At 44.7% G+C, this 10872-nt stretch overlaps 1 protein-coding gene across 3 annotated transcripts in view; it reads left to right on the forward strand.

Annotated features, from left to right (window-relative positions):
- The first annotated feature begins 3252 nt into the window (after window positions 1–3252).
- Window positions 3253–10872, forward strand: part of Stk38 (serine/threonine kinase 38) — a 40326-nt gene continuing 32706 nt past the window's right edge. Inside the window, exons 1-2 of one of the 3 annotated variants that reach the window (XM_008840076.3) lie at window positions 3253–3483; window positions 8483–8615. In XM_008840076.3, the coding sequence (XP_008838298.1) occupies window positions 8485–8615 (131 nt within the window). In that variant the 5' untranslated portion in view covers window positions 3253–3483; window positions 8483–8484. Of the gene's footprint in view, window positions 3484–8479; window positions 8616–10872 lie in introns of all 3 variants that reach the window. The other 2 variants (XM_008840075.3, XM_008840074.3) reach the window with 2 other exon arrangements.

A 10872-nucleotide genomic window follows, 5' to 3' on the forward strand; every position in this document is an offset into this window, starting at 1 on the left:
GAGAGTATGAGAGAGATATGAGAGAGAGAGAGAGAGAGAGAGAGAGAGAGAGAGAGAGAGAGAGAGAGAGAGGAGTTAGAAAATAGAATATTCATTTAACTCCTTTTCTTCCTGCCTGACACAATGTCAGACATTAAAAAGAAGCAGAATACCTGCTTTCTGGGAATGGTGCTTGTGACACAGCATTCTGTCCTGTGAGACTCTGGAAACCCACTGGAGCTTCTGTGAAAGCTCTTGCTCTCTTGGTTAAAAGGAAAGGTACAGCGTGTGGTGGTGTCCTAGCCCCCTTCACTGCACCTTGATCAATGTCTGGAGTTTGTGACAAGGAGGCCAAATACAAGAGAATTACAGAAAAGACAACCCCGATGTTAGTGAGCCACATTCCTCCATCTTTGTACTAAAAAAAAAGAGTCTTACATGTTTAAGACATCGTAAAATTCAGTTAATTGTTACATAGAAGTGCCTTACCTATCTAGTTTGTCTGTCTGTGTCTATCTGTTTTTCTGGGGGGGGAGCGTGGTTTGAGACAGGGTTTCACATTTAGGTCTGACTGGCCTGAACTTGCTATGTAGAACAGGTTCTATCTGGGCTTTTTAAAACAGGGTTTTAAATTGCCCAGGCAGGCCTAGAATTTGTGATCTGAGTATGAACTTCAGCTCCACCTGCCTCAGCTTCCTGAATACTGGGATTACAGGTGTGTGCTGCCATGTCCATCTTTGGAAATGCATTTAAAAATGATATAACTAAACCATTCATGGTGACCCACATCTGTAAATTCCAGGATTTCGGAGGCTGAAGCAGGAGGATTTTAAGAGTTCAAGGTCATCCTTAGTAACACATTGAGTTTGATGTCAGCCTGAGCTATCTGAGCAGTTGTCTCAAAAACAAAAATAAGATTTAGGAGTGAGGCCAAGCTGGGCGTGGTAGCACAGATCTTTAATCCTAGCACTCATGAGGTTGAGGCAGGTGGATCTCTATGAGTTCAAGGCCAGCATGGTCTACAATAGTGAGTTCTAGGCCAGCTGGGGCTATAGGGAAACCCTGTCTCAAAAAGAGGACCTGGGTTCAATTCCCACATGGTGGCTGACAATCATTTATAACTCCAGTTCCAGGGAATCCAACGCCCTCTTAACCGCTGAGCCTTCTCTCTAGCCCCTAGTGTACTTCTTTTTAAGTTCATGGTTTTTCTGGGCTTGTAGGGAATTGGAGGTCAGTTTGGGATATCCGAGAGCTTGTCTAAACAAACAAAAAAACCCAAACAAGTAAATAATAGAGTTGGGGTATGGGGAAACTGATATGGGAGAATCAAGTTTGGAAAATATTTTTCTTCTGAAACTGGGAAGGCTCCAAAGAGGAGATAAGACTCAAGCTGAGTTTTGGGGGAAGGACAGGAGAAGAGTGTTGGATTTGCAGTCAGGAAATAGGGTTCTCTGCTTCACTCCTTGGCTCCTAGCTGTGAGAATCCAAGGACATCCAACCTTTCTGAGCATGAACTTACCTGTAAAACCTCATCCTATGTGACCTGCCAAAGAGCTGTGATGAACTGAGATTAAATAAGCGAGAGCTGTTTGTAAACTGTAAAACACTGCGTAAATATCTTGGACTGTTATTAAGTGGCTAAGGATGGAAATGATTTTGAAAGACAGCTTTGGGGAAGTGGAGCTTCTGGGCATAGAATGAAAAGTGAAGTGATTTTTTTTTAACATTAAAAAATTTAAATTTATTATGCGTACGTGTGTGCACACATGCACATGTGGAGGTCAGAGGGCAACTTGCAAAGCCAGTTTTTCCTTCTATCATGTGGGTTCCAGGGACTGAACTCAGGATGTCAGGCTTGATGGCAGTCCCCTTTACCCACTGAGCCATCTTGCCAGGCTTGTTTTTTTGTTTCAGCTTCTTTTTTTTTTTTCAGACAAAAGGAAACTGAGCTTTGAAGTTGGCACAGTCAAGGAAGACAAAGATTAGGATCCCATGCTTGAAGAAAACCAAATCCCATGGTCTCACTGGTTATGAAAGGGTAAATGAGGGGGCTGGAGAGATGGCTCAGAGGTTAAGAGCACTGATTGCTTTTGCAGAGGACCCAAGTTCGATTCCCAACACCCACATGGCAGCTAACAACTGTCCATAACTCCAGTTCCAAGGGATCTGACACCCTCTTCTGACCTCTGAAGGTAGTGTACAACACGGGTGCACTGACATACATGCAGGCAATACACTCATACACATAAAATAAAGAAAAATAAAAAAATTTTAAGAGTGAATCAGAACACAACATGAAATGCTCAGAGACTGAACAACAGAGAGAAAACATTTTCTCGTGCTCCTAGATGACCCCTTGAAGGGATTCTGGAACATTGTCTCACACATCTTTGTTTCTAAGAGCCTGAAACTCCAATTTCTGACACTGGGCTCAGTTCTCAATGAGTGAGTGCCTTTAAGGTAGGTTCTGTGCACAATGGTCTAACATGTAAGAGCTCACCTAATCCCAGAAAAAGCACGTAACTCCTTTGCTATGATGAAAAGTAGATAGAGCCAAGGGTTCCAGGACATTCATGGCTACAATAATCAAAGGTCATGGAAGGTAGGAAAACCATAGTGATGTCATTTATTTTTAAAATATTTTATTTTTACGTGTACAAGTACATGGTGTGCATGTATGTAAGTGCACCCGTGTTGTGCAATGCCCATGGAGGTCAGAAAAGAGTGTCGGATCCTCTGGTACTGGAGTTATGGACGGTTGTTAGCCGCCATGCAGGTTGTGGGATTCAAACCCTGGTCCTCTGCAAGAGCTCGTAACCACTAAGCCATCTCTCCAGCTCAGTGATTCCATTTCATAGATCAACATCTGCCTGCACACGTGAGCATGCAAACCGGTTCAATCCGGGTCATGCAGTTAACTGTATTAGTTTAGTTGATTATTATTGGGTCCATATCAAGTTCCTGCTTTGGGGGAAGGTCTCTTACGTAAGCCCTGGAGGGCAGCTGGGTGGGTCCGGGCTTCTCGGGAACTTCTCTGTCTTCCTTTTGTAACTTCTTGTGAGTCTATAATTATTTCCAAAAAAAAACTAAGAAAACAAAAACAAAGGGGAACTTCCCCAGCCTGGCCCCAGCAATCCGGAGGCCGCCCCACCTAGTAGCATCTGGCCTCGCCCCGGGGCTTGCCAGGAGGCCAGCAGGGTGAGGGGTGAGAAGGGCGGGGCCTGGCCGCCGCGCATGCGCATTTCCGCCGTGTCCGGGGCGCGCCGTAGGCGACTGGCGCATGCGCAGTCACGGCCGCGGCAGCCCCCAATCCGCCGCCCCAACGGGGGACAGGGAAGCGTTGGTCCCTCTGCGCTGCCGTCTTTTCCGGCAGTTGGGGCGCTTCCTGTTATCCTCAGCCGCCGCGGCTCAGCGGCCGCTGTCCCTCAGAGTCCCCGGCGCGTCGCGGTCGCTCGCGAGTCTGCGCCGACGCCGCCAGCCCTGCGTCCCCTCAGCCCGGGTCCGGTGAGTGTCTAGCGGCCGTCGCCTCAGCGCCAGCCGGCCGGGGCCGTCCATCGTCTGTGGACCGCGGGCGGCGCTTGGTCCTCGCGTCCTCCCGGCGTCCTCAGCCTCCTAAGTCTCCTGCTAGCGCCCTCCCCGCGGTCCCCTCAGGTCCCCTCACCTTCTGTCACGTCCCTTCTTGACTCCTCAGGTCCCCTCACACCCCCTTCTCGTCCCCTCATATCTCCTCACGTTCCCTCATGTTCTCTCAGGTCCCCTCACACCCCCTCATGTCCCCTCATGTCCCCTCACGTCCCCTCAACGTCCCCTCACGTCCCCTCATGTCCTCTCACACCCCCTCATGTCCCCTGACACTCCTCAGGTCCTTCATGTCCCTTCACGTCCCTTCACGACCCCTCACGTCCCCTCATGCCCTCTCACACCCCTTCATGTCCCCTCACGTCCCCTCAGCCTGGGGCTCCTTCCCTCCCTGTGTGCAGCCAATGCCCTGTCCCCTGGTCGCCGGCTTAGTGGCCAGCTCCCTCTGGGACCTCGGTCAGCACCACTCTTCACCTTGACCTTCTGCCATCAGAACCCCAGGGTGTCTGCCACAGAGAAAGTTCTGCAGCCCTGCTTGGGAGGTGGGGACTTGGGGGTTGGCCAAGTTTCCTGAAGGTTAGTTTTTAGGGTCCGGGTGCCCCCTATCATCTTAAAGGTCCCTGACTGTTAAGAAGGTGGAAAAGGAAGAAGTGGCCAAGGAGTTGGAGGAAAGTGTCCAAAAGCATGCCTAATGGATCCCAGTGGCACTCTGCAAAGGGCCCCAGATACGGACTCTAGTTTAGAAAATGGAGAGTTGGGTCCAGCGAAGTGGCCCCATGGCTTCCTCTTCCTTCAGCTCACCTTGGCTGTGCACTACCCAGTACATGTGGTTTCCCTAAACAAAAAACCACAGCTCCCTGCCCCACCCCAGACCTTCGAGAGCAGCTTCCTCTTGTAGGGACAACTCTGTCTGGCTCTGCATGCCCTGGCGTCATGGCTCAGCCCTCTCTATCACACATACTTTCCACTCCTAGGACTGGACACCACAGGTGCTTTTCCTGAGGTTGACTCTCTAAGGTGCTTACTAAGTGCACAGAACAGTTGGGGGCAGAATATTAATAACTGCTGTTTGCTATGGCTTTACATATTTTTAGAAGAGGCTAGACATGTGTCCCCCCGCCTTTTTTGTCTTTGAGACAGGGTCTCCCTATAGACCCCGCTGGCGTGGAACTCACTATGTAGACCAGGCTGGCCTTGAACTCACAGAATTCCACCTGCCTCTGCTGGGATAAAAGGAGTGCACCACCATGCCCAGTTCCTTTTTTTTTAACCTTTTTAAGATTTTATTTATTTGTTTATTTGTTTGTTTGTTTTTGGTCTTTTTTGAGACAGGGTCTCCCTATAGACCCCGCTGGCGTGGAACTCACTATGTAGACCAGGTTGGCCTTGAACGCACGGAGATCCTCCTGCCTCTGCCTCTTGAATGCTGGGATTAAAGGCGCGCGCCACCATGCCTGATGGATTATTTATTTTTATTTTATGTATGTGAGTGCTTTGCCTGCATGTGTATAAGCACACCATGTGTATGGAGTGCCTGTGGAGGCCAAAAGAGGGCCATAGATCCCCTGGAATTGGAGTTACAGTTTGCCACCTTGTGGGTTCTCGGAACTGAACCCGAGTGCTCTGCAAGAGCAGCCAGTGCTCTTAACTGCTGATCCAGCTCTTGAGCCCCTCTTTTTTTTTTTTGGTTTTTTTTTGAGGCAGGGTCTCCTTGTAGCCCCAGCTGTCCTGGAACTCACTATGTAGACCAGGCTGGCCTGGAACTCACAGAGATCAGCCTGCCTCTGCCTCCCTCTGCCTCCATGCCCGGTGCTTTTTTTTTTTTTGACACAGGGTCTCCCTATAGCCGCAGCTGGCCTCAAGGTGGAGATCAGGCTGACCTTGCTCTCAGAGATCCTCCTTTGAACACTGGGATTAAAAGCATTCGCCACCCCACCCAGCAGACATGTAGCTTTTAAAAATAAATATTTAAAAAATTTTATGTGTATGAGGGTATTGCCTGCATGTATGTAAGTGCACCTCTATGTGCAGTGCCTGTGTTGAGTCCCCTGGAACTGAAGTAACCGATCGTTGTTAGCCACCGTGTAGGTGCTGGGAACTGAACCCTGGTTCTCTGCAAGCTGCTGAGCCAGCTCTCCAGCTCCAAGACACGTGACTCTTAAAGGAATAGTCTTAGCCCCACATTGAATTGTCCCAATGAAAGGTAATGGATCTTTCAGCTACAAAAAATAAAAGTTGGTGAAAGGGTATTTATGGAGATAACAGTACCATTGTAAAGGCAGCCAGGCATAACTGTCTATAGTGCATAAAACAGTGGTTCTTATTTGACCTCATCGTAAGTTTTATAGTCCTTAGCTCGGACTTTTAAGAAGATGTATGCTTTTGTTAACTTTAAAAACAACTTTTAAGAATTTTTCTGTCATTCCTTTGCCTATCAATTTTGCAGAGCTGAAGGATAATGGAATAAATAGGACAAGGACTCCAGTGACTTGTGGGTCACAGCAGGAAGGCTTGAATTATGGGAAGCAGGAGGGAAAGCCCTGCCTCATAAAAAATACTTAGTTGACCCAGTAAACTTAGGAATTGCTGTTGGGCAATATTAATTGTATCTTTTGATGAAAGGTTATTAGAATTAGGCTAAACCTCTCAGGAGAGAAGGAAGAGGAGAGGAGGAGGGTTTGAACAAAGGTCAAAGGGGAAGAACAGTACATACAGTGTTCAGCATTACCTTCAATAATGTGTGAAAAATGAAAACCACTGTTAAGGATTTTTTTAAAGTATTTTATTTATTACTGTCATTTTATGTGTATGAGTGTTTTTCCTGTATGTAGGTAGTAGGTACACTGATGTTGTACAATGCCCAAGGAGCTCAGAAGAGGGTGTCAGATTTCCCTGGAACTGGAGTTACAGACGGTTGTTAGCTGCCATGTGTGTACTGGGAACCAAGCCTGGGTCCTCTGCAAGAGCAGCCAATGCCCTTAACCGCTGAGTTATCTCTCCAGCCCCTTTGTTAAAGATTTTGTTGGCCTATTATATTTAGCACCTTGAGTGCACTTAATATCCTATTGATCTTTTTATAAGTTTAGAAAGTAATGCCAGTGGCAGCTTAAACGAGTCTCTTTCATTCCATTCCTCTGTTTTGTTTTTTTTTTTAAATAGTGCTGGGATTAGAACTCAGGGCCTTGTGCATGCTGGGCTAGCACCCTACCAGTGAGCTGTATCACCAGTCTAAGTCAGAACTTTGTTTCCCAAGTTTTTGTTTGTTTTTTAGCCAATTATTGTAAATACACTCTTTGTTCTTATGACTTTGTTGATAACTAAAAATCATTAGCTTGCTCAGCTTACACTTACTCCTTATGTAGAAGGTATTGTCTGTCTGTGCCTCCCTCCTTCCTTCCCTCCCTCCCTCCCTCCCTCCCTCCTTCCCTCCTTCCTTCCCTCCTTCCCTCCCTATTTCCCTTTCTTCCTGGTTTGAAATTAGGGCCCCATACATGCTAGACAAAACAGCTACCGCTGAGCTATATCTCCAGCTCTTAAGTAATTTCATTTATTAAAATGTAACTGCTTGTGTAGCTGGGTGTGATGGTTCATGCTTGGAATCCCAGCATTTGAGAGACTGAGGCAGGAGGATTACTATGAGTTCATTGCCAGCCTGGTCTACTGACACCCCCCCCCAATACACATATGCAATAACTGCATGTGCATGGAGTCTCCAGAAATTTTCACATAATTCTCACTTGCTTTTGACTTCTTTTTTTTACATTTATTTATTTATTTTGTGTGAGCGCGCGCAGTGGTGGGGAGAAGGAGGGAGCACATACTACAGATGTCAGAGGACAATTTGTGGGAGTTGGTTCTCTCCTATTTTGTGAGTCACAGTCAAACCCGGTTATCAGGCTTTGCTGAGCCACTGAGCCACCTTGCCAGAGGGATTTCTTTTTTTGTATCTGGTTTTTAGCTCTTCTTCACCAAACACTCTTAGAGTGCATGTGGTTTTCATTGTGGGTGGAGGGGTACAGACTGACAAATAAGAAACCACACCCAAGCTTCATAAACCGGAGAGTCTTTCTTTCTTTCTTTCTTTCTTTCTTTCTTTCTTTCTTTCTTTCTTTCTTTCTTTCCTTTCTTTCTTTCTTTCTTTCTTTCTTTCTTGCTTTGGTATTGGTGAAAACTTCCCCATTGAAAAAATAACACAGTATTTTATGGGAATAGTTTAAGTAATTCAGTGTTTTGGATTTGTGATTACTTACCAGTTTTGCCATTATGAATCAAAATGTTTCACAGTGTCTCAAAAAGAAATGGAAGAAAAAAAGAATAAAAGTTTGAGCACTCTTTCTAATGCTAGAACAAATCAGTCTTTTTTTAATGTAAAATGAGGAAGTTGGGACTTTTTTTTTTTTTTTTTTAAATCTTTTGAGACAGGGTCTCCCTGTAGCCCCAGCTGTCCTGGAACTCACTATGTAGACCAGGCTGGCCTTGAACTCACAGAGCTCTGCCTGCCTCTGCCTCCCAAGTGCTGGGATTTAAGGCATGCGCCGTCACGCCCAGCAAGAGCAACAGGTACTCTGAACAGCCAAGTCATCTTTCTAGCCAGATCTCCACTCTTACACAGTTCAGAATCCCCTTCCTGGAGGTCTTTCCACCTTAGCACAATCAAGACAGTCTCCTTCCTCACAGACAAGTCCGTGGGCCAGCATAGTCTAGACAGTTCCTTATTGAGACTCCTTCCGAAGGTGATTCTAGATTTGTGTCAAGTTGACAAAACTTGCATGGCTAGCTTGCTTGCCTGACTTTTCTTCCATATTATGTTTTTTCTCCAGAAAATTTGTACCAGTTTATATTTTGCTTAGTAGATAGGAGTGTGCATATTTGTTGGATTTCAATTCAGTGATCAATACTAATACTTCTTCTCTCTTTCTAGCAGCCATGGCAATGACAGGTTCAACACCTTGCTCATCCATGAGTAATCACACAAAGGAAAGGGTGACAATGACCAAAGTGACATTGGAGAATTTTTATAGCAACCTTATAGCTCAACATGAAGAACGAGAAATGAGGTAAAGAGTTCTGTTTGAAAAAATTTTATCCTAATTTTATCTTTGGGCTGGGGATGTTGTTCAGTGGTTAGAGCCCTTGCCTAGCATCGATAAGGCCAAAAAAATAAAACAACACACATGAAAAATTTGTCATAATTGCATGATTGTAGCATTCATGTCTAGTATAGAAAAGGAGATCAGGGCTGGAGAGCTGGCTTAGCAGTTAAGAGCACTGACTGCTCTTGCAGACTCGTGGCTTGTTAGTTCCTACCATCTACATGGTGGCTACCAAACGTCCATAACTCCAGTTCTAGGAGATCAGATGCCCTTTTCTGGCCTCTGTAGTTATTGCATGACACAGGTACACTTACATACATGCAGGCAGTACACTCATTCATATAAAAATAAAAATAAATTAAAAGGCCCAACACCTGTAGTCCCAGCTCTTGGGAGGCAGAGGCAGGTGGATCTCTGTGAGTTGGAGGCCAGCCTGGTCTAGATAGTGCGTTCCAGGCCAGTTAGGGCTACAGGGAGACCCTGTCTCAAAAAGACAAAAGTTAATTAATTAAAAAATTAAAAGAAGGGAGATGGGGCTGAAGAAATGGCTCAGCTGTTAAGAACACTGGCTGCTCTGGCAGAGGACCTGGGCTCGATTCCCAGCACCCACATTGCAGCTAGCAACTGTCTGTAACTCTAGTTCCAGGGAAATCCAGTGCCCTCTTCTGACCTCCACAGGCATTGTATGACATGGGTGCACACATGCAGGTAATATATACATAAAATAATAAGTAAAATATTTAAAAATAAAAGAAGGGAGACGAGAATAGCAGCAGCTATGTTGTAACCTATCCTACCTTAGTGCAGTGACAGTAACAGATTTCCAAAGTCCTTTCTGGTAAACACTGTATCTACTAGTTAATAAATCAGAATTCTACTGTGGTCTAAAAGAAAGAATTTCATCAGATCAAAGTTATGGCAGTGTGATAAATGGAAAAAGCTCCTTTGGAGTCAGGACTGGGTTTGGAATTCAGCTTGTACCAAATAGTAACTGTATGAGGCTGGAGCTAATTCCTTAAAGGTCTTTCCTTTGCCAGGAAAGTGGGAATAATGCTATTTGTCTTGATGGTTAGCTGGGGGAGGCGAGGGGTTTAGATATAACATGTGAGTACTCAACATGCTAAGCAAACACACACATGCACACACATTGAAAATGTAGAACATCACCATCTTCCCAGAAAGTTCTTTCATATCACACACACACCCACACACCCACCCACCCACCCACACACACACACACACACACACACATTCAAAATGTAGAGTATCACCATCTTTCTAGAAAGTTCTTTCATGTCTCATGATCCTTCAACATTAAGCAGCTGTGGTTGTGATTTTGTTTCTACCAAAGAGTAGTCTTGGCTGCTCTGTACAAAAGGAATCATATAGTAAGTACATTCTGAATAAGGCATTTTTCAAGTACATGAAGTTTTCTGAGACTCATTGGTGTTGCCATGTGCATCAATAGTTTGTTCCTTTGAATTGCTGAGTGCTTTCTGTTTTATAACAGTGCTTGATTATATTTATCCATCCTCTTATTGATAAGCATCTGGGCTCTTTCGGTTTGGGGCAGTTTGAGATAGGGTCTTACTCTTTAGCTCAGACCAACCGCAGACTTATGATCATCTTGCTTTAGCCCCTTAAGTTTTGAGATTATGGATTTGTGCCATTGTGATCAGCCTGAGTCTTGGGCTATTTTGAATATGTGAACATATGTATATAGATGTTTTGTGAACATTGTTTTCTGTTCTCAAGTAAATACCTAAGAATGGAATTATTGATCCTAAACATACATAAATGTGTTTAATTTTATAAAAAATTTTTGGACTTTGTCTAAAATATTGCCAACTATATATGAGCATTTTAGTTGGTTTGTATTTTTGCTAACATTTGTGTGATTAGTATTTGTTTTGTTTTAAGATAGGGTCTCCCTGTCATGCCAGCTGGCTCTAGAACTCGCTTTGTAGACCAGACTGGCCTTGAACTTAGAGCTCTGCCTACCTCTCCCTCCATAAAGCTGGGATTAAAGATGTGTACCACCAAGCCCAGTTTTTTTTTTAAAATTATTTATTTAATAACAATATACTTAGAAGAAGCATTTCATTACAACAGCATTGACATATTCAATAACAATTTCCAGAGCTTAAGATGCATCTCTTTCAAAATTGGCTGTAAATTTTTAGGTTTACAGTTGAATTATTACAGTTATAGAGTATTGTAC

Source organism: Nannospalax galili, unplaced genomic scaffold, assembly GCF_000622305.1.
Source record: "Nannospalax galili isolate Female #2095 unplaced genomic scaffold, S.galili_v1.0 scaffold538, whole genome shotgun sequence".
In the NCBI taxonomy this organism is placed as follows: Eukaryota; Metazoa; Chordata; class Mammalia; order Rodentia; family Spalacidae; genus Nannospalax; species Nannospalax galili.